The sequence below is a fragment of the Zootoca vivipara genome, chromosome 2 (genome assembly GCF_965207765.1).
Source record: "Zootoca vivipara chromosome 2, rZooViv2.hap1.1, whole genome shotgun sequence".
NCBI classification, from domain to species: Eukaryota; Metazoa; Chordata; class Lepidosauria; order Squamata; family Lacertidae; genus Zootoca; species Zootoca vivipara.
The window spans coordinates 55569933-55595063 of record NC_142584.1 but is presented as its reverse complement, the minus strand read 5'-3'; the positions used below and the strand labels follow the sequence as shown (position 1 = coordinate 55595063).

At 38.6% G+C, this 25131-nt stretch overlaps 1 protein-coding gene across 1 annotated transcript in view; it reads right to left on the bottom strand.

Annotated features, from left to right (window-relative positions):
- Positions 1 to 25131, bottom strand: part of PCBD2 (pterin-4 alpha-carbinolamine dehydratase 2) — a 35886-nt gene that overhangs the window by 8754 nt on the left and 2001 nt on the right. Inside the window, exon 2 of the mRNA XM_035105476.3 lies at positions 20363 to 20494. Coding sequence (XP_034961367.1) covers positions 20363 to 20494 — 132 coding nt within the window. The remainder of the gene's footprint in view (positions 1 to 20362; positions 20495 to 25131) is intronic.

Sequence of the window (25131 nt, the reverse complement as noted above, 5' to 3'; positions counted from 1 at the left end):
GCTATTACTCACTCTTAGATCAGGAAATAAAACTATTTCAATACTTTTTAAAACTCAATGGCTCCAAAGATGCTAGCAGAAAAACCTCTTCCCCTCATGGGAGGGCTGCTTTCAACCTAACAGAAGACAAGTCATTCTGCACAAAATTGTCACAAGGTTCTTCTCAAGGCCTTCTATAGCTCACTGTATTTTATATACTACAGCCTACATCTCCCCTATTCACCATGTTTCTCATACTGTACTGTAATGCAATCCACCAGGACATTGTGGTAGTATACTACAAGTCATACTTCTCTAGCTTGCAGAACAACTCTTACGCATTTTCTGCATCCACCTGGTTCTTGGGATCCAAGCCAATGATTTTGGAAAATGTTTACAAAACTTATTAAGCAATTTATCCAAGCAATGTAAAGTGCTATGGATTGTTTGGATTAGTTTTACATGCAAACTCAATTTGTTTCACTCCAAACAATGAGATAAAGTCAAGGTTTGTTATCGGCTTACCACTCACGGTTTATTTGGAGAAGGCAATTCATGAGCCCTGAATTACCACTACTTTGCTCCAGGTTAGAGAAATGAAGTGGATGTGATTTTTTTATTAAGCATGGAACAGTTTAACCTACAAGGTTAAGCTGCTTATCACTATGGCTTACTTTCGGGGTATGTCTTATATTCCTTGAATGCTTAAAAATCCTGCTATGGCTTATTTTATGGCTACATCTTATTTTTGGAGAAACAGGGTATGCACCAGCACACTTCCTCATTCATCTTTAGCCCTAGTTTGGGTGCAAGCAAGGGCAATATTGACACATAAGTCCACCACAGCCTTTCATATTGCTTGGATACATTACCAAGCTTGACATGTAGGTAGATTACCCTTCCAACTCTACAACTCTATAATTCTATGTTAGCTTTTATGTCATAAAACTATTTCTGCAGCACACATCCTATAGCATTACTGCAGCAAACCATTATTCTGGTCCCATTTTGCAACACATATGCATACTATTCACTTCTAAGGATTCATACAATTTCTTTAGGAAATGGAACAAAATTACTGAAGGCCATGCTATGTTTAGAAAGCTACACACTTCCTAATTATCTTTTACTTAGCTTTGACTAGCTTCATAATATTCTCTTCTTGTGCCAATGACAATTACTATGTCCAACACACACAGCCAAAATCAATACGACAGTTTTCTAAGTAACTGGGTATAAAATGGATCGGGAATAGATGTGTTATATAGGTCTCCATTCTACTTTCTACAAATAATTTATCAGCAAATCCAAGTTATGTGCTTCAATGCCACTCATCAACATTGCACACCACTTCCCACATATAGGAACTCTTTGCTGGATCAGAACAAATGACCAGCTAAACCAGCATTTTGTTCTGAAGAGTGGCCAACCAAATATTTATCACAATCAAAGCATGAAGGCAACAGGCACCCCTAGAGATGTCTATCCACAAACAGAGGACGTGAGCGGATTTCATGCAAACTATACACTGTTTAATCCTTGGGTTTCCTTTTTCTGATATCAGATCCATCATACCAAGAAAGTTCATCACAATGAAGATGGATACTAAATTTGTTTAAACGAACTGTGATATACGGACACTTCCTAAAAATTACACTCAGTTATGATTAATTGCTCTTTTCTCCGCAAATGACTCCTACTGGGTTACCTTGGTTTACATTTATATACAGAGTTGATTCTGTATATAATATCATATTTGAAGAGACATGCTGCCTGCTAGCCCTAGCAACACTGAAGAAAGAGGGAAACTGCAAGAGTCTGGACAACCAGCCTCCTCTAGGAGCCTACCACATCCTACGAGGGGGTGGGGGGCATCAGGGCATTCATGAAGATAAAAATCAGAATGTTTGTACTTCTGAAAAATACAAAAGTACAGTTACAGCTGTATGGCATCAACATGCAACTTTCACTTCATTTGCACACAAATTCATGTTGGGCTCCAAATTAAATTCTTCCAGTAGGGCAAAAAACAAGGCATGCCACATTGGAACCTACGTAACTTCTGGTATCTGCCTCATCACAACTTATTCATATAAAACAAAGGCTTTGTTCTTTTTATGCTCAAAGGCAGGTTAGAGACCAGAGTTCAGATACTCAGCTCTACACCTCAACTCTCTATTTTTCTAAGAAAATTAGAAGAACTTTAAAGAAAATATATGGGGCTTTGCCCTTTTTACTAGGCTTGTAGACTGCTCCATAGCTTCCACACTTGTTTACAATTATGCTGGTGAAGAAACTAGCTAGCCAGCTCTATATCAAACATTTTGACAGCAAAAGCACAAACACTGATCTATTTTAAGTAGTTTGCCACTCTATGTAATCTTGTAAAAGCCATTCTTGCCTTTGATATTTAGACTGTTTACACTAAGTATGTTATTCAAACAATGTTTTACATATTAACAAATAATGTGAACAAAACTTCACATTAGAGCAAATTCTTTAACAACTGTCCTGCCAAAATGCTGTGATTTTCCTATAAAATTATTCCTATTTGTTGATCTTACATTGGATGAAACATACTGTAACAATCTTCATAATTTATGTCCTGTTGGGACACCATGATTTAAAGTAACATAATACAGACCAGCACCACTGCTAATCTAAACCACCTGACCAGATAAACAACAGTTTCCCCCTCTCTCTTCACTGAGGGCATTTCTGTTTATTGTCATATGATTTGCTAATTTTCAGGACATGAAGAATAAATGCAGCCAAATCGAACTGTGGGTAAAAGTAAAGGCCAGTTGCATAGTATTTTCACATGCAGGTAGTAGCACAACGTCAAGAGATGCAAGAGCGGGTAGGAGATATATAGAGAAAAGATTAGTTTAAATCAGTACACTTTAATTCTTAAGTAGTTTTAGAAGCTATGTGTTTCCCAAATAAATAGAGGTAAAGACTAGGTCCAGCAGCGAGCAAAGGAGTGGGAGAAACTGGTCAGAAAACAGGTGGAAATGTATGATTTACACAACACTGATATTAAGTAGGTGTGCAAATGAGCGGCACTTATACTCAGTTACTGTAGTGAGAAACTAAGAGTTTAAGAACATTTTACCTTATGTTTTTTATTACTGTGTCCTATCTTGGAGGTCTTTTCAGGTCAAAAGGGAGGTTTTCGATTCTCTTATTGATAAAGAAATAACTAGCAACAATTCGGCCCACACACTCCTATTTTTGCATGGTCAAATTCCACAGATGAACCCTGATTTACACTGACTCAAGATGCATTCACTTCTTACAAATGCAAATGCCCAGCTTTGAGGTGTTTTACACAATCAAGCGGTATATTAAATTTTGTGAAATAAATGAATAAAGTAACAATAAATAAAATAAGTAACAATAAATTTACATTAAAAAGCCGCTTGCAATTATAAAGCATGAACAAAATTCAGCTAAGAGGCAAACTTGGATTCTATAGCCAGAATCCAATGAACCATGCAATAGAGCCCATGCAACAGTGTCTCAAATTTGTTTCTCTCAAACAACATTCCTTCCCCACACCCTGTCCAATGCCAAATGACAAACTGCCTTTGATCTGAAGGGAATTTTAAAAAAAACCATTTTGATATAGCATGAAGGTCAGCTGTTTGGGAGGGTGGGATTGAAAGTTCCATGCACAAGCTTTTAAGTGAGCAGAAAGTAGCTATTTGGACCCTCGCCCACATTTCTGGCAAAGAGACTCAGAAATCATGCTAAACAGGTAGGAGCCTTGATCGTTAAACATACTGCACAGATGCTGCTTTATAAAGCCATACTTGGGGGGGGGGGTTATATTTCTTCATAACATAACACAAGTTTTTACAGCATTCTCCAGCTTCATAAAAAGGTTTGAAAGTGATGTTTTTCTTTTTTCTTTTTTTTTATTCATAGTATTGTCAAAAAAAAAGTGTGTCAGAGGAAACAGAAAAGAAGAAAGGATGTAAGATGTCCCATGTGATACCACAGGGTAAATATCACTTACCAGCTGACATCTCATACTTTCCCCAGGTTAGTTATTATGCTTTGTGCTCAACAAGCACAGGGGTGGGGTGGGAGAAAAGATGTCACTTGTATTAGGAGATATGCCTGTGTGGTCATGGAGTGTTTTGTCCTTTGTTTGAAGTAAATGGACTTCCAGCACTCAGCCAAAATATTCTGTTATTCTGTAAGCTCTAGCAGCAAAACACCTGCTAAAGCAATCATTGGCTTTAAATAATAAAGTCTCTGTGTACAGTTCAAAAGGACAGAAAGTTCATTGTTGCACCTACCTTGTTGCACCTCTCAAAGAAAACTAGACATTTCAGGCCCTTCTTAAAGTTGTTCTAATTAGAATACTGTATGTGCTTTTAAACTGTTAGCTCACATGAATTTTATTCACCTGCGATTTCTGAATATTACACAGCAAACTTCACACCTGTGTCAAGCAAAGCATTGACACAGTCTGAAATTGTAAGCTCAAGGAAAAGTGCAGTAAGATTATAAACCCAAGCATCTTGCCAGGCCTGGCTCTAGGTAGACCCCCGGTGGCGCGGAAACCATGCTGCGCCCTGCGAGGGCGGGGGCGCCGGAGCGATCTCCGCCCCTCAGCGCCAGGGCGGCCGACCTACTCGAGACTGCCCTGCATCTTGCTCACAGAAATGCCCCTTCCCCACAAAGGAGGGTATGAAAGCACAATGGTGTGTGGCAACAAAGATCCTAAAACAAGAAAGAAGTATCCAAACACAGAAATCCAGTCCATAAATTTATGAGCAAAGAAATCCAAAGAGGGTGGGAGAAGTACAGGATGCGTACGTTTCCCTTTTCCTAGGCTCTATCAAAAATAGGACAGTAACACAGGACCCTTAGACTGAGCCAGCCAATTGGTCCATCTATCTCAGTATTGCCTACAGCAGGCATCCCTAATAGGGTGATTACTTTTTTACAACCTCATTTCCCTGTATCATAACTTGATGAGCTTTCATTAAAGATTAGATAAAATCTTACTTTCAAAGAGATTTGATTAAAAAACCTCACGCACAAAATGATTTTAAAAATTTTATTTATCAGTTTTTTGACCATTTTTGAAGTCACTGTAAGCAGATATAAAATTGAACCGAAGCTTTAGAGTCACATATATACAACATTATATAGGGTCATCAAACACACAAGGAAGCTTTTTTTAGCTGCAGTAACAGTATAGACGCCGCTAGAGGACGATGTTTTGCTACCTCACCTGTAGGTTCTTTTCCCAGAGTCTGCTGGCTGAGTTTTGAGGTCCCGAAAAGGGGCTTTTACCTTGCACAGGTGTGACATTTGTATACCCTATGTTGCTAAGAATACTCCCTATTGTGGAATGTGGTGTTGTGTCCAAATTTGATACGAAATATATATAGAATTGTTAATACAATTTTATGAAATGGTAAAACGGCATACAAAAAAATTAAAAACGGTTTGTGCGTAACCTTTTTAAATATTTCAATGGAATATACCTCATTTTTGTCATTAATAGGCAAAAGTTCATCCATCTGTGCTACAGGAAATAATTTTTGAGGGGGGGGAAATGAAAAAGTCATCACCCTAATCCCTAGACTTGGCCCTCAAGATGTTTTGGGACTACAATTCCCATCATCCCCGACCACTGGTCCTGTTAGCTAGGGGTGATGGGAGTTGTAGTCCCAAAACATCTTGAGGGCCGAGTCTGGAGGTGTCTGGTCTACAGCAACTGGCAGTGGTTGCAGGGTTTCAAACAGGGGACATTCACAGTCCTACCTGGAGATTGAACCTGGGATTTTATCCATGCAAAATAGATTATTTGCCTCTGAGTTACGGCCCTTCCCCAGCAGAGTGGGAGATGTGTAGGGTACAATTCTCCTCTTTCTTTTTTGTCCTCTTCAAGCTTGAAAGGAAAAGGGGAGGGGGATTTTCCTAACCTTTATTATAAAGTGAGGGCTGGTGCAGCTCCTACTCCATTCTGAGGTCATGCAGTTTCTCCCAACACACTGGCAGGCCTCCTTTTGGCCCACACTGATGGAGGAGCACTAACTGCAGAACTTTCTGCATCCTCACAGAGCAGGCACAGGGAATCAGGTCCTCCACTCCAAGGGCAGGCCTCTGTCCCTGCCCTTGGAGAAGGGAGATAAAAAAACACCCCTACGCCCCCTGGAACACCCTCCGAAGTTAAACCTATTTCCTTACATAGAAGCCTGCTGTCCGCGCCACTGCCGCCAGATAATTTTGGGAGAGCAGAAGGCAGTGTTAGGGCAGGGCTCTGGAGCCCATGGTGGGAGGTCCCGAGCAGCTCACAGGTAGCCTCACTGAGCTAATGGCAATTCTGGGTCTCTGAAAGAAACAAAGCAAGGCCAATTTCAAATCGAAAGGAGTTCTCCCATTACTAAATGTTTTTTTTTGAAAAACTAGTAGCACTGACAGAATATGCAAAACATGCCTTCTTGAAGGTAAGAGCCCAATGGCTGGTCTCGTACTGGTTTACAGCTCACAGATATCATAAAGTAGTATTTTCTTTTTACTTAAAATCAAGGACAAAAAAAAGAATACACACGGCTAAAGATTGCCTTGGAAATCATTACTCTGAACACTAATAAATAAATGGCCACTATCTGACCAATTTATTGATCTGCTTTCCTACATAAATCAACTTCAATGAAACAGCATTATCATTTATACTTTAAAGCTAATTTGAAATTGACAGTAATATTATATAAAGCAACAGTTAGTGTCAGACTTGAAGCCTACCTCAACTTTCGATCTGGTTCAGAGGCAGCCTGAGGAGTACAAGGCTACAAGGGAGAATTGTAGGACACCTCCCAGTATGGACCCCCCCCCCTCATACACAAGCCCACTTTGGCCCAGATCCTCCAGACAATCCATTCAGAATTACATAGAAGAACCAGCCTAGATGGCAGCATCCCCTGCTGAGAAGTATGGAGGTGTGCCACTCCTGTACCAGAGATAGCAGAAATCTGGCACACTGGCCCTTGGGAGTCAGTTCATGGCAATTAGCGCTAGATTCATTTGAGAGTGTAGAAGCCTCCAGACTCTCTGTGCCACATGCAAATCCCAGACACTGGTTTGTGAACAATGCTTTTAATGTCTGTGCACAAATGGTAATTTTCCATAGTTTATGTCTTAATATAAAGGAGACTTTGGATCCAAGCTAAAATAATGAAGAAGGAAATGTGAAAATTATACCTAACCCGCTTTCATTATACAGTTTCCTTTTTACGAAAAAGAGGTTTAATGGAAATTTTTGATACACTGAACATACCAAGGCCTAACTTCTGCTTTTAGCACTTAAAACATGTGTGTGTGTGTGTGTGTGTGTGTGTGTGTGTGTGTGTGTGTGAGAGAGAGAGAGAGAGAGAGAGAGAGAGAGAGAGAGAGAGAGAGAGAGAGAGAAGGCAAGCCGGATTATAAAAAACTGTTATTCAGGGTTAGGTAAAATGTCTGAATTATACCGGAAGAATGACAATGAAGACGCCTGCTTTGATTTTATTATGGTTGCAAATTTCAACAGGTTTGATTAGTCAACTAAATCATTAGACTATAATCCTATACTCACTTACCTTGAAGTACAGTAAGTTCAATAGGACTTACTTCTGTGTAGACATGGCTAGAATTGCACTGTTAATCAAGTTCCCTGTCCCTGAATTGTGACCCTTAAAAAGTACCATGTACTCCACCATGTTGCAGCATTTCTTCTTCTTTGTCCTTTCTGATGAAAAGGAAAGTAAAATGGCAGTCTCAATCTAAAGGCAGCAGTTAGTTTGAACTCACTTGTACTTCACACTTAAGAGAAACTGCTATTTTTTAAGAATCTGAAAAATACATCTTCATTGAGATTCTGCAACATACATGCTTACAGAAATGTAATAAAATGACAGATAAATCCTTTATACACACAAACAAGATGGAAATAGTATGTGTAATATAAATCCAGAAGATAGTCCTTTGCATGAAGAATCTACTCTAATTCACTTCTAGTTCTTCTACTGCCATCTTCATCAAGAAAATAAAACCAAATCACAAGAAAATAATCCATACCTTCCATTTTACAATTCAAAATATTGTATTACAAGAAACCTTTGTCAATCAACAATGTCAGAGTTTTCTAAACACAAAAATCAAGTTAATGTAGGTTCACCAACCCCCTGTAAGATGCAACAATGAAATTCTGTATTGAAATTCTCAGTTTCTAAAGGGGGGATCACCTGTGCATCTAGAATTGTAGACACATTCATGCTACTTTAATGCATTGACCAGTTAACTTTCTTGGCCCAGCCAGAACAAAAATTCCAAAACAGCGAAAGCAGAGGAAAAAACTAAAAATAGAGCCCCAGCAAGTAAGGCTGATTTACAGCTTTATGAAAAGACAAAATGAAAAACTGTACTTGATCCCAACTGATAAACTGTGGAGCTGCCAGTGGTTTTTCAGAGCAGATGTAACATTTTAGCAAATGTGATTGTTTGTGAAAGAAATAATTCTGATCAAAAACGAAATTGCAGCCAGCACAAGCTCTGTACTTTGTCATTGTAATCCACTCTGACAGGAAGCAGTAAGTGGAGATTCCTACTGTGAAAGGAGCAGATGTGAAAGGTCAGCCTTGGCCTGGAACTTCAAAACCGTTAACGTGTAAAACAGTGTGCATTAAAGCCTGAAACAGCTAACCACTGGATTAACGGATGTCCGCTAAGTGGGTTTGATGTTCTTTTGGCAAGTAATGGTTAATTTTTAAAATAGGTATAATTGTAGTTTTTCTCTCCCACCCCCTTTATACCTTTTTACCAGCCAGAGTCCATTTTAATTACAGAGTATAATTTTTTTGAAACGCTTTTAGAAAGAACGAAAAAACACAATTTTTATGAACTTGTTCACGGCCACAATTTCAAAGTAGGTGAAGGCTGTTAAAGAGATTTGGATAGATGTAACCTCTGCACTAAATATTACATCCAAGTCACCAAATATTTATCCAAAAGTGTTTATGAAATCTACAAGACAAAATGTTTATTAACATTTAAAAAAATCAATGTCCAGCTGAGATCTTGCTGGAAGATGGAGGCGATGCAAAGCTAAAGACTTGCACAACTGAAACAAAGCAGCTGAAAACAATATATGGTACAGATTGAATGAATAGTGATGGGTTTTTCAGACATGGCAGAACTCCAAATTTTAGTTAATCAAGCCATCTTACAAGTATTCGGCAGCTCAAATTAAGAATAAATAGCTGCCTTCCTTCTGCAGTTGACCCAACCATATGTTCCTCTCCTTTTGAACGTAATGAGGAATCATGAATTTACAAAGTGTTCACAAAGCTAGTAACTATGTGATACTTGTGGATATGGTGCAGCTAATCTTGTGGCCCTGTTATACACTGAAAGATGGGCTATAAAATAAATGTCTATGTTAAAACCAGAACATTTAATTCATTATCTATAAATACATCTCTTTTCGTCCTTTCAAATTAGCTGACAAAGACAATTGCCACTATGCCTTGCGATATCTAGTGGTGTTTTTATCCTCTTTCCTTCAAACAACCATAAAGTTTCAAAATCAGCAGGAGACATGAGGTGAGGGCTGCTATTCAATTAATTTTTGTTTCTTACATTTACAACACATCTTTTATCCAAGAAGGTAAATGTAATATATATAGTTGTCCTCTCCATTTTATCCTCACACCAAACCTATCAGGCTATATGAGAGAATTACTGACACAAATTAACCCAATAAGCTCCATGGTGGAGTCAGGATTTAAAACTGGGTCTTCCCAGTCCTAATGCAACACTCCAACTAAACTACACTGGTTCTGGTTCTAAAAAGCGCCAGGATTAAAAAAAAATGTTTTTAAAAGTGTAAAGTCTCTCTGAGAAGCAAAGACAGTCACACAGTTGTTTGGATTACGGCCAGTGTTTTCACACATACTTAAGATTCACTGTAGAATAATTATTATAGCATATAATAGTTAATAAATCTATACTACTTTCAAAAGATTTGTTTTCATAAGAGCCAAACTGTATGGAACTTCCTGGCTCTATTTATTTTGGATAGGCCAGGATTAACATACCTAAACCTGTATTGCAATAATCACAGTAAATTCTAGAAGAGCATCTCCATTCAAGAGAAACAGAGAGAGAGAGAGAATACACACACACACACACACACGGTGGAGACTGTTGGGCTTGGATGGGAAAACTACAGGTTCAAATCCCTACGCAGGCTTGAAGCTTGTGGGCAAGTCACTATCTCTCAACGAAATCTAACATACAGGTCTTTGATGAGTGCAAGCATCACTCTGAGGTTCTTGGAGGAAGTGATGGGTAAATTATTTCACAGAAGAATAACAGAATCATAGTGCTGATTATTCACTTGTAACATGTTAAATAACCTCACAACACCACTTAAAGAAAAGTCACAGCTAAATCTTACAGATAATATGCACCACGCCAGAAGTGTGGGGAAGGGCTACTGCATCTACCTTAGTGGCAGAAAGTTCCAGGTTCAGTTCCTGACATCTCCAGGTAGGGCTGGGAATACCTCCTACCTGAAGTTCTGGGAAAGTCACTGCCAGACAGTGTAGGCAATACTGAACTAGATTGGCCAGTGGTATGACTTAGTATAAGGCAGCTTCCTATATTACAATGTGCAGCTAGAATCCCATTTTTATCAGCACAGCACACTAACTCTTTTGGGCAGTTCATAGAAGGCAGACTATAATAGCCCCAGTTGCCATTTCTCAATTTCTATCCTTCATAGTTCAAAATGGCATTTTCTGTGCCCAATCAAATTGCCATTCTCATTCTAAAAACACAGGCAAATGGTCCCCAAACATTTCTGCAATGGTTTAATTATTAGCAATGGCTGTGCCTCCTGATACTGACAATTTATTATTTGGGTATTAAAGCACACAGTACAGTAGCTAAACATGAACAAAATAATACTTCGCATTTGTGCAGAATTCCACCCCCCAACCAAGCACTCACAGTAATTATTATTATTATTATTATTATTATTTTATTTATTTATTTATTTATTTATTTATTTATTTATTTATTTATACCCCCAGCCACTCTGGGTGGCTTCCAACAAAAAATTAAAATACAATAATCTATTAAACATTAAAGGACTAACAACTGCTCCCAACCAAAACAGAGGTGAGCTCTGATTCCTGTGTGAGCCATCATTGCCTTTATGGAATACAAAGGCAACAACATAATTGCATCTCTTCTGATAAATTGTACCAAAAAAATTGGTTTACCAAAGGACCAACCCCATAGTAAGAAGGCAGAATGAATGAGGATAATTAAGAGAACCCAACTTCCTAAAGTTGATAAATGTGGTGAAAAATAATATATGGCAACAGTGCTAATTTCTCTTCCATAAGCATGTTGCCGTTTACAATGGCACTGTATTTTGAAATGAAATCTTGAGAAAGTATGCAAATTTGGAATCTGTCACTGGTGGAACAACTACAGATAGAAAGAATGGGACTCACATGGGGTAGTTTCACACCTGCCCTCTCACTCAGAAGTAGTTTGCTGCAATAGCTGCATTAGCACTAAAGCCCTTCTCTTCTGTACTACGGTAGTTGCACTGCCAACACCAACTCTGTTCATCCCACTGCATTCAGACCAACTGAGATGAAGCAGGTTTCTGCTGGTGCAAGCACACCCTTATGAAAATAGAGCTACTAACATAGGATGAAAGTTCTATTGTTTAAACTGGGGGGGGGGAGCTGATATTGTTTTTAAACTAACTGCACATAGGGATGAAGGTTGCCTTAACCTTAGGTCTTTTAACAGACTCAAGCATTTTTAGTGATGTTTTTGACTACCATTGACACCCTGAATGCTGTGAAGTTAAGCATTTGAATGCAGACAACTGCAACAACCTGTGGAACTTCATAAATTCTCCTATTACAAGGGAAAACAATGTCAAATTTCACAATATTTTTTTTTAAAAAAAAACCCATGTTGATCAGGTTTACCAGTTTACTAGTCTTTCTCTCAAGACAGAAGAAATGATGATAAATGGTTAATTTTAAACTTCATTTAATCATCACCCAGAAAATTAGATTTTGGCACTAGCAGCATGTTAAAATTATGAATGGATGGAAAATTTCCAGGTCTCACAGCTAAACCCTTGCGCTGCAATCTTTTGAGTCAGATACAAGAGTGTTATTTATTCACCCAATAAGAAGTTATAAACCAAAAGAGGATCTGGTCATGTCAGAACTACTTGCTTTTCATATGCTTAGAATTGTGTTACCAGTCTACTCTTGCACTAAGGTTCTGATACGAGTGCACCTGTGAATTGATATCTGTGAGTTCTGGAAATTTTACCACCAGCTTTTCATAAAAGAAATAACCTCAAACAGGTACAGAAACCAGAAGTTCAATATTCAACCACCATTTTCAAATACAGAGGTTTTTCTCCGCTTTCAAACACTGCTCGTAAATAACCTTGATTTATAGCAAATCGGCTATTTTATCCCTATATACAGGGAGGCTACCCATCAACCTAACTACCCAAAGAATTACTGTTATAAACTTTGCAGGTGCGCAAATCACAGCATATGGCAGAGGACTCAGGATAATGGGAAATGAGGCGGCTCAGGAAAAAACATATGAAAAACACAGGCCCAACGTAGGTGGATATAAAACTCATTTGAAAGGTAATCAAGTGCAACAGTATAAAAAGGGAGCAACTAAGACAATGAATCTTCTGAAAGCCATGAAAATGAACTTGACTTTTGAATGGTCAACCTATCAGATCTTCAGTGCTCTTATTTAGAAAGGAAGCACATCTGACACAAGCTATCAATGGTGTGACTCCAAGAAGATTCACACAAAAGGGCTAAATTTGTCACAAATGCTTTTGTTTCCGATCCTAATACAGCCAAGTTGCATTACTCTGACCTCCATTTAACAAATCAACTTAATGGGTGCTGGGAGTGCCGTAAAAACCTTAACAGTGGAGTGATTTTTAAAACTATAAAAATATAGTTATGAAGCAAAATGTTAGGAGAACCCCTTCAATACTGGAAATCAAATTAAATCTAGACATTTCTAACAGTCTTGACAGATATAATCCTGGTTACCATGTAAATTTATGGTAAGCTGCTGTGATATTAGCCACAGGTGCTACTTTTAATATATGGGCCGCATCTGGCTGGGAATAAAGTTTCTCAGAGGACTAGAAATGACCTCACTATCAGACAATGGAGGGGAGGGAAACACAAGGCCACTGTGGCATATAAAAAGCAAGAGATGTGGCCCACAACTGAATATTTGACATAAAATTCATTTTAAGTTTGCAGGTTGTAGGCGAAAAGATATTATGTTTTCAGTACATAAAAAGGCGTAGACATTTTTCAGTCAAAGAGCCAAAGGATTAAGTATTGCAAGACAGCTATGAAATATTCGGACTATGCTCATAAAAACAACTTTACTCGACTTTGATCAACAGAGAAGACAAAGGGATGTGACAAACGGAAAGTTACAGAGTGGCGGGGTAGGGGAAGAATGTATCCAATTTCAAGTAAGTTCCCAAGGACTTATTTGTTTCATACAGCAAGCTGACCTACATTTAAGGATAGCTGACTCCAACAAGCTGCCAATTAATTAAAAACCTATGCCAAATAATTCTAGTACCACAGACTAAGGGAAGTACTCCCTTCATGGTACTTAATTAAGTAGAGATAAAAATAAATAAATAAAACCCAGCACCTTATGCCAAGAAGCCATCACCACACATGAAGAATACTACGAGCAGAGACCAGTCCATCTAGGTCACCCCTAATGCTCCGTTTATAAGCAGAGCTGGTTGTCCCTCAGCTGAAAAGTTCTAAGTTCCACATGAAGAGAATTAAATTCTTCAACTTGCACTCTGTGCTCCGAAGTATTCACATTTTATAAAGTGTGCATAACTTCAATAGCTGTGGTTTTGCAGAATTCAAAGGCCAAGATCAAAAGAGCCCCAAGCACATAAAGAGGGGTTGCAAACTTGTGGCTGTGTCACTGAATGTCGTCATGGGGGGGGGAGCCATCTCCTGACTTTCAGAGGCAGCTTTGGCAAGAGAGGTTTCAAGGGTGGGGATAAGTGGACTAAAAAGCCCTGGTGCACAAACAGAATGTCATGCTCAGTCTGACAAAGCAATTATATTTTGGTGGTAGTTAGCAAGGGAACAGGTGCTAGCAGCTATTATCAAGGCAATGTTACAAAGAAGTAAGTCCCATTGTGTTCAATGGAGATTACTTCCAGCTAAGTACAAATGGCATTGTAGACTATGTGTAGCAATGAACTATCTATTATTACTAATATGTAATGACCTACCCTTCACCAGCAGGTCCCCAGGGCAGGTGACAACAAAATTACAAATCAGTATTAAAAACAGCTAAAGCAAACTGCAGTCATAGGGTGGGTGCTGAAAACACATGTCTCAGATGGTAAAGGCTAAGGTAAAGAGGTGCGTGTTCAGCATTCACTGAAAGCTGTACAATGAAGACATCAGACCCACATCTGTGGGGAGGGAATTGCACAACTCACAGGCTGCCACAGAGAATGCCTTCCTCTGAGTCAACACCACCCAAAACTTAAAAGGGTGGTGGAACTATTAAGAGGGTCCCTTCTGCTGATCCTAACACCCAAGAGGGTCTGTAGGACAGGAGATGGTCTCTAACATTTGAGACCTAAGTGATTTAGAGCTTTAAACACTAGTGTGAGCACCTTAAATTGGAACCAGAAGTGAACTGGCAGCCACTGTAGAACAGGGGTTTTATGGGTTCTAAAGGCAACCCCTGCCAATTAATCTGGCTACTGCATTTCAAAACAGCTGAAGTTTCTGAGTTGTCTTCAAGGGCAGCCTAATGTGGAGCACATTGCAATAATCCAGTTCGGAAGTTACCAGGGCATGGGGTAATGTGGCCAAGTCATCTCTATCCAAAAGGAGCCGGAGCTAGTGAACTAACCGTTGCTGCAAATAGGTACTCCTAGCTACCAAGGCCACCTGGATCTCAAGTAACAATATGGGATCCAGGAGTATGGACCTGATCCTTCCAGGAGAATGCAACTCTGCCTGAAACAACCAGTCTACCTGCTTCCTTGAGAACTTGGAACATGTAACACCTGTGTCTTTTCAGGGTTCAGCTTCAATTTATTGGCCCATATCAAGCCTATTACTGTCTCCAAATACCTGTCTAGCACCTCAGCAACCTGACCATTGGTTTTCAATTAGTGGGCTGGGAGGGACCCATTATTGGGTTGTGGTTTAATCCAAGAGGGCTCTGCAACAGCAGCACTACCACCATACAACTGTTTTAAGAAAATTTAAGAAATAGGTCCCCAAGTGCCTATTTGAGTTAAACGTGAGCCCCAGGTCTGAACAGATTGGAGACAAATAATCTAGAACCCTCTTCCCCCCCCAAAAAAAAAACTCAGCCGAAAGCCCTGTTGGGTTTTTGAGCCATCGCCAGCGTAAGTACCCCCCAAAACACAGAGCTACTATCAGGACTCAACTCTTGCAAATATTGCTAGATGAGATGAGGATGGGTAGAAAAAGATCCGAACCAGGAACTCTGCCTTAATGTCAATTAACAAACAAATCAACACATATTAGCCATCTTATACAGCATATTACATTCTCCAAAATGCTTGTTTACAAAGCTATTGTACTACCAACCTTACTATATGCTTGTGAAACATGGACCACTTATAAACGCCATCTCCAACTCCTCGAAAGATTCCATCAACGGTGTCTCCGAAAAATTTTACACATCACTTGGGAAGACAGGCGAACTAATATCAGTGTACTGGAAGAAGCAAACATCACCAGTGTTGAAGCAATGATTCTTCAACATCAACTTCGTTGGACTGGTCATGTTGTGCAGATGCCTGATGATCATCATCCAAAGCAACTACACTATTCCGAACTCAAAAATGGAAAGCGCAGTGTTGGTGGTCAACAAAAGAGGTTTAAAGACTGTCTCAAGGCAAATCTAAAAAAAATGTAGTATAAACACTGACAACTGGGAAACACTGGCCTGCGAGCGCTCCAGTTGGAGAACAGCCTTTACCAAATGTGTCATAGGCTTTGAAGACACTCGATCTCAGGACGCAAGGGAGAAACGTGCTAAGAGGAAGGCACGCTTGGCAAATCCACACCGTGATCAACTCCCGCCCAGAAACCAATGTCTCCACTGTGAAAGGACGTGCGGATCCAGAACTGGCCTCCACAGTCACTTACGGACCCATTGTTAAAACCGTGTTTATGGAAGACAATCTTACTCGGATACGAGTGATCGCCAAAGAAGAAGATTAAATTCTACTTTTTGAGTGTCAGACTGTGGCTTTCCCCTTTGCATTCTTTGGTTCAGTGGTGCAAACCAAGATAAATCCCTATGCAACATCCTTCAGGTCCCAAATTGAGAGACATGCTGGGAGCTTGACAACCACAACAAATGTCTATACAATCTGCTGCTGTGTTCACAGTTCTCCCAAGGCAACTGCCTTCTGTGTGAAATCTCTCCTAACAACATTCAGTTGTTAGCCTGGAAAGGATTCTCATGCTTTCCTTTTTCCTTACTCCACCCACTCAACAGCTAATGGAAGCTACTGTGTGGGGTGAAGCTTTTCAGTGATATGTTATTGAGAGGATTTTGAGACAATTCCCTCTCCTTCAATTGTTGCACTGCACACAAATAGCAGGACTCTTCCCCGCACCCCATGTGTGATGTGTCTCTACAGCAAATCCATGCATGAAAACCTATTTCTACGTGCAGATTGCTGTTGCTGGACTGAAACATTCACCTGCATTATCTCAAACATTTCTCCAAAACTATGAGAATTAGATACTATCAACCCATGCTAAATAAAAAAATTACCATAATTATAAATCTGTTAGAGAAGAATATCATTTAATGGGTCCAAGGACACTCACAAATGTGCAAAAAAATACCCTAATAGGATACAGGCAACTGAGAGAAACCTGTATGCTTTCAGAAATTACCAAACTTACTGGAGTTAAGAAACTGACAGTTAATAAAACTTCAGAACCAAAACTACTATTTAGTTTGCTCTGCATACTGTGCAGGCCTTTATACAAATATATGACAAGAAACGTTATAAAGGGATATCCGCTATGATTCTTATGGTTCAGGATCATGAAATACAGTCACTGCAGATGAAGTCAAGAACCCTGAAAAATCTTCTCCAAGAAACTCAATTCAGCTCAGCGGGATTCCTGAAACATATTTCTTTGTACAACTGAATTGGCAACCTGCCTGCAGCCTACTTCCATTAGATTATTCATGTATCTAACAAGACTGAAAAATAACCTAGTCATGAATCTTAAAAATCATACTAGGGGTCTTCAAACAGGAATATCACCCTGTTAAAAAAATATTAACTACAGTCCTGACACTCACAGGGTTTACTTTCTCACAACAGTTATAAGACGCAAAAAAGTGGTACCAAAAGCTAAATGAAGTCTTTAACTTGAAGCCTTTATTTAATAAACATAGTAGTTTTTTGTAAACTGCCTTCTAGTATCCCAGCCAGTCCTGCGTATCTTCAACATGTGCCCCCTTTTCTAAATATCCTTCTCTCTTCTATTGCCGTTTGGCCAAAATAAACAGGAAACTTGGCTGACAATACGGGAGAAAGGAAGAAACTCCGTAACAACTTCCAAACTCAAGGAACGCCGTTTCCTCTACCCTTTCAACTGTAATCATATTCTATGCTACCTACAAAACACACACACACACAACCCAGAGAAAAATCTTTCCAGTCAAGCACATGATTTTGAAGGGTATTCCTTTTGTGATGAAATCCAGCCTTGCGATGATGGCCCTTTTCAAGAGACAGACTGGGATGCAATCAGAAACAAACAAGAGGTGATGCAAAGCAGAGATGTCTCATCTCCAAACATCTGGTAAAGTGACCTTCTCTGGTCTAGATGTTTGCAAGACTTTTGTTATGCACGCTGAGAGGAAATAGGGTTAATGAATGCTGCACGGCAGAATTCTGATACATAATGAATTAGGTTTTAATTGATAACTGCAGGTTTTATACCTTTAAAAAAATCCACAAGAGACAACGAATTCAAGTTACAGCTGTAATTTTCAGAAAAGCTTACTGAACTGCCTACATATTAAACAGGAATGTAACAGATAGTCGTTTCTCCCAAATCCCCAATTTTTCTGTTCCTTTTTAAAAAAAGAAAAAATATAGGCAAAAAAGGAAGTGTAAAGAGCTTCTTTCTGTTCGGATGTATATGATCAGTTCTTCAACAGCCATATTTCCTGCCTCAAATGAAGAGCTAGCTTTCCTCTAGAGCAGTGGTTCCCAACCTTTTTTTTTTTTGCCATGCCCCACCTAAGCATCTCTAAAATCCTGATGCCACCCCCTGCCGTGACATATAATTCTTATTATTCAAAAAGTGAACTCCTATTCACGTGGAGGAAGCCCAAAAGGCCATTAACTGTTAATAACTCATTCTCAAATTGCCCCCCTTAAAAATCAAATTGCCCCCCTGGGGGGGAGTGCCCCACGTTGGGAACCACAGCTCTAGAGACTGGTTTTTCACTGTGGGCTGTGCATAAATACAGAACTCTTTTGGGTAGTAGCTGGAGACCAAGTTATGAATAAAGAACTCCCTGGTTTGAATCTTATGTCACCCATGAACCTAAGAAAGCTACTCTCTCACAGCTTCAGTCCTGGGTTGTTGTATGGATTAAAAATGGACTTTGAACAACTAAGAGTGCTATACAAATATTAAGTAACATATATTATTAAGGGAAAAATTTACTATCAGTTTTATATGTACCTGCAAGAATCCTATCCACGTTGATCATTCCTCTCCCCACAGATGAAAAGGATATGGTCACATGAGCAAGTTTAAGATAAAAGACCATGACTGCATTGTTCAGACACAACATCAAAGGCAATATAATGGTAAGTATAATCTAAAAGCAATGAAAGAAAAGGAAAAAAAGGAGTTCCTATTCCACCTTTTTATTCTTCACCTATGGTCTGAGCATAAGCCTTACGTATTTAAAAGCATTTTTATGTCTCCTTCCTTCAACCAAAAAGGCTCCCAGAGTAGCTTTTGTAAGATAAACAAGACAGTCCCTGCCTATAGGCTGACTTTCTAAAAGACATGACACAAAAGGAAAAAGGAGGGGGATGGAAGATGTTATACCGTATTTACAACATGGTAGAAGATATATAGATTGTCAGAATTCTAAAGCATGGTATTTTAGAACAATTCCATAAATCCATAACTTGACAGCTTGTCAGTGAAAACTTTTACCAAGTAAACTACCTCTGACCCATATTTACCCTGATTTGCAAAGAATCTGTCCATTCTTCCTCCGCTGGATGTAATACACAAAAAATAGATATTCCTATGGGCTTACAAAACTTTGGCAATAAGGTATGTTAACATCTGTTGATATACAGTCTTCAAAACCTGGAATGAATAAAGAGTTTTCTAAGAATCATATGTCATTTGTGTTATCTGTGAAAGCAATAAAATTTCAATGAACAGATCAATCAACTCAATATCATGTGCAACAAATAAATCTGAAATGCCTTTTATGTCATTTCAACTTGTCAGCTTTTTACACACCTGATTTCATGCCATCTGCAAAGGGCAAAGTGAAGATCACTGAGGAAATTATACTTCTTGGCTGTCTGACTTTTGGTAAATAGTTGTATTATGTTCTGTAAACTGAAGATTTACTGACTTCAGGAAGAATATGGTAGTTTACATCCTGACCTTAAACTATACTGACTGATACATAGCTGAGTTTTAGGCATAAGCTGTGTTAGATCTATTAGATCTGCTCTGTCTGTGTGTGTGTGCACAAACACATGCTTTTGGAAGTTTCTATAAATTAAAAGGATTGGGGTTCTAGTAAATATTATCAACAGCCTGGAATTGAAATGGTGAAGATTTAAACCTATTTTCAAAGGCAAAAAATAAATAAAATCATTTTAACCCACATTAAGCCAAAAGGATTATATGTCACAAGTTGCTTCCTAGTACCATTTCAGTGTCTTAACTAAACATGATGGTGGGACTACTTGTGTGCTAGAATATGGGTCATACTAAGCAGGTACACAGCAGAGTATGAGTAATTAAAATCAGAGAATTGGTGGACATAAAGGGGCAGAAAGAAATGATACCTATGGAACCCAGATCAGGATTTGGCCAATACTATTAAAGTGATAGTATTTGTGTGAATAGATTGGCCTTTGAAGAACAGGTTCCAGTAGCTAAGAAGTACAAATACTGTATAAGCTAAATGCATTTCCTTAAAATAACAATACTGTAATGAAGTACCTATTTACCTGGTTGAAAGTTTTGAAGATGAATTCTTTGTATATGGCATCCCTTTCAGTCAGCTCGGACCATCCTGAAGCTTTGAGCTCATGTAAAACTTGGTTCCTTTCTTCCGTAGTCAACCAGTGAAGCTGTGAAGACTGTCAAGGTAGACAAAGGGGGAGGAGAATGTATTTCAAAACCATGGTTTCCAAGTTCTACTTCTTTTCAAAAGCTGTAATGTGTTTGTCATACTGGTTTGAAAATACTGCAGGACATTAACAGAAAATGTATTATATGAGGTCATTATGTTTGTATCAGGCAAACTATTTCCATTCACTTACATACAGCACCTATGTAAGTGGCCAAACTCTGCCCTCCAGCTGCTTTGGGACTACAATTCCCATCATCCCTGACCACTGGTCCAGTTAGGGATGATGGGAGTATCTTAGGTGGCATCCTATCTTTGATGGGAGTATCTTAGGTGGCATCCTACTCCTTTGTATCTTAGGTGGCATCCTATACACCCTCAACTAGGGAGTAAGTGCCATTGAATATAGTGATATTTGCTTCCAAATTAAGATATATGCTATTAATATTCTAAAGCTGACACTATGAGAAGCTGTGTGCATGATCCTGCCAAACACTTTTTGAATCCCACTTGATTGAATGGCATATATAAGCATATGCTTATATCTCTCACTCTAAAAGCAATACAACTTAACAGAGCTAAGTGTTTTAAATTATACTGAATTAAGTATGTAGTCAAAAGTGTTTTTGTCTTACAGTATTATAATTGTCTCTGAGTGATCTGAAAACTATCCAACATCCTGAGGTAACTGAAGAATTCTGTGAATTCAACTATTTTCACTCATTCTGAAATAGCCATGATTAGATATTTGAAAAGTTAGTAAGTATGACATATGGCAAAGATGGTTACACATATTGACTTATAGCTGGCAAAGGCAAACTTGGCCCTCCAGATGTTTTGGGACTACAACTCCCATCATACCTAGCTAACAGGACCAGTGGTCAGGGATGATGGGAACTGTAGTCCCAAAACATCTGGAGGGCCGAATTTGCCTATGCCTGACTTATAGTCAACCAAGTTCTGCTCAGAGTACACCCACTGAAATTAATACATTTTAGTCATACCAATTCAAGTCAGTGGCATGACCAACATTGAATACAAACCAATGAGCTATTTTTAAATGTTCTGAGAGATGCAAGTGACAGCTGCCCATAGAACTTAATAGATATACTGTATGCTAGATTTTAATATATCTGGGGCTTGGCATTGATGTGTTCACTCCACACAAACATCAAAACCACCCAATGAGCATATTCTGTACCCACAGAATGCTGAGTGAATGGAAAACTGAGAGGAAATAGAATGGAACAGTGAGGATCTTGAACAGAAGCACCCCAGACTGTTCAACTGTGGCTGAAAAATGTTCTGATATCCAAATTCAGAATTTTCTCAGAATATGCATTACAGTACTTCTAAGTAGACACAGTTGGGGCTGCACTGTAAGCCTCCAGTTTTATACCCATGTATCTGTAAGTCCCGATGAAGTAAATGAGACTTACTTCTGAGAAGACATGTATGAGATCACACTGTAAACTGCAAAATTCAACCTCATACTCATATATATTTCAATCATGGACAATTTTTAAAAATGAATCCTTTATCTGAGCAACTACATTTGCTGCGTGAAAAGTTAAGCTTACCCACTAGATGGCACTCTATTATTTCAAGTCTCGATAGTGATTCATAATATAAAGCAAAACAGGCTGTTAAAATCTTCCTTTATTACAAAACATTTTGTAGACACCAAAATAAACGTAAACAAATAAGTACAAAACTTAAAAACATTACTTAACATGAAAGAGCAAAAAAAAATCCCTCACAAAACAAATAACCTATAGTTAACATAATTGTGCAGCAAAAAATAACCCCTCCCTTTAGCATGATTAAATGGAATATGCTTTCACTGGTTCTATAAAGAGAATTATAGTTATTCCACAATTATACTTTCCTGCATCACTCATGCGCACAAGATGAAACAAGTGAAACTGAATATGGAATGGCCAATAAAGCCATTACATTACATTAACTATCAAGATGAAGTACACATTAGTTTCTCTCAGTCAGACATTTCCAAAGAATTGTATTTCTCATGTCCTTAAAATATTAGAGTATGTGTATGTTTGTTTTTTATTGCAGTTAGGATTACTTTTGAAGTTTTAGAAATCTCTTAAAGGTAAAGGGACACCTGACCATTAGGTCCAGTCGTGACTGACTCTGGGGTTGCGGCGCTCATCTCGCGTTATTGGCCAAAGGAGCCGGCGTACAGCTTCCAGATCACGTGGCCAGCATGACAAAGCCGCTTCTGGCGAAACAGAGCAACACATGGAAACACCGTTTACCTTCCCGCCGGAGCGGTACCTATTTATCTACTTGCACTTTGATGTGCTTTCGAACTGCTAGGTTGGCAGGAGCTGGGACCGAGCAACGGGAGCTCACCCCGTCACGGGGATTCGAACCGCCGACCTTCTGATCAGCAAGCCCTAGGCCCTGTGGATTAACCCACAGCACCACCCGCATCCCACTAAACCTTTAAAAATTAATCAAATTAACTGCATGTTTTAATCAAATTAACTACATATTTTAATCAAATTAACTGCATATTAAATGATTGGTAGTAATTACAAATTTTGGAAGCCTAATGACCGGTGACAAATTTTATATCTAGCCTGTTATTAATTACTATTCAAATTTAATGTGAAAGGATTTGTTGATGAGATAGTTATTCTCAAAATATAAATTATCTTTAGGGGAAAGAATGCTTCTTTTTTATTTTGGAATCTTAATTTATATTTAATATAGTTAGGCTGCAATCCACTTACATGAAAGTAAGGGCCATTTAACTTAATGGGGCTTACATCCACATAGACATGCATAAGATTGCAGTGATAGTATATTTTTCAAGCTTGTATGTTTTGTCTCTCTGTGTATATTTTTTGTATAAAAATAATAAAAATACACAGGGTTTTTTTATATATAAAAAAACCTGAACAATATTTTATTATAATAAGCACATGTGAAGAATATGAGGATAAACAGGGCAAGGGGATCATGATTTTAAGCCTCAGGCAGAGGTTTCTAATGCTTTCATGGAGTCTAAACCAAAGGGCACTGTTATCAAATAACTGGTCATCCTTCCATTCTTTTCTGACATCACTCTGATACCTGAATTACTGATATAGGTTTGGTGGATGTCATACTCTAGCTTTCCCAGATTATTTATAATCGATAACTTTTATTTGCTGACAATTTTTTAAGCAGTTATGAGGTAGGATGCAATGACTAGATCACGGGTCAAGTATGGCTGTTTCAGTTGCTTGTCCAATATTGACAATTCAATGTCCACATACTGTTTGCTTTTGATGTTGCAAAATTCCATGTCCTTCTTCGGCAGTTTTGCACAGGAAATCCATGTCTGGGTAGTTTGTCACACTAGTCTATTTGAAAGTGTCTCCCATGTATTTGTGGAAGCCAGCAGTTAATTTAGATCTCTAACTCGTTTGTGAAATAGGAAGGCAGTATTTTTTCTTTGTACAAAGAAGGAACTGAGGTACCAGTCTGTCACACGACTCACTTAAGCACACAGAGCACATTTCTGTCAGTCAAGGCTAAATCCCAGGTCTTCAATTTGTACACCTATGTAAATTTTACTACAGGATGTAACCCAAACTAACACTGGGTAGTATCTGAATAAGCTCTACTCAGAGGAGACCCAATGAAATTAATGAACCTAACCTTTTCATGCTCATTATTTTTAAGGGGTCGAATCTAAGTAGGACTAACATTGTAAAGTTGAAAAAGACCACAAGGATACAACCTATTGCAATTTTTACTCAGACCCAACTTTCTTCTAACCAATTCCAAATCAGAGTTTACTAATTAAAACATTCAGATGACTCCTACAATAAAATGATTTTAAGAAAATTAAAAGTGGTTGTTATTTTTGGCAGTGGCGCCCTCTCTGTGAAACTCCTTCCCATCAGATCTCAAGGAGATAAAGAACTACAGTACACAACTTTAGAAACATCTGAAGGCAGTCCTGCATCAGGAAGTTTTTAAAAAATGTTTAACGTTTTACTATGTTTTATATGTGCTTGAAGCTGCCCAAAGTGGCAGTGGAAACCCAGCCAGATGGGAGGAATGTTGTGAGCCACTTTGGGTACAATTTTGTGGAAATGTGGTATGGAAAGAAATTGATGATGATCATAAGTACTTGCTAATAGAAATCTACTTTGATCATAAAGAAAGCTGAGGAGGGTTTAAAACCACTGGAATGCTCAGGATTCTTAGGGCTGCAAGACTACCTCACATAAACCCAGAGGTCCATTGCCCCCCAAACTGGTAATATTTAATTGTAGTGGATTTACTCATTCAGAATTTACATTCTCGAATGAAGCTTTCAAGGCTCTGTGGAAGATCTACATAGACAAAAATCAGCTGAAACTGGAGAGGCTGATCCCAAACCCACATCTCTCAGGTCCTATTTGCAGGCTGCATATATCCTGAACTACATATTTTTATTAGCTAATAAAATTCTCTGTCTAGTTGTTACATTATGTACAGTACTCAGTATACCGGTATATTTAAGGCATGTTATGCAAAATAACCATACACAAATTTGTGTTTACAAACAATTGCCCCCAGATTTTCAAGTCCCGCTTGCCAAAAATTATGGCCAGAAACATATTTGGTGTCCCCTCACTGCCATTT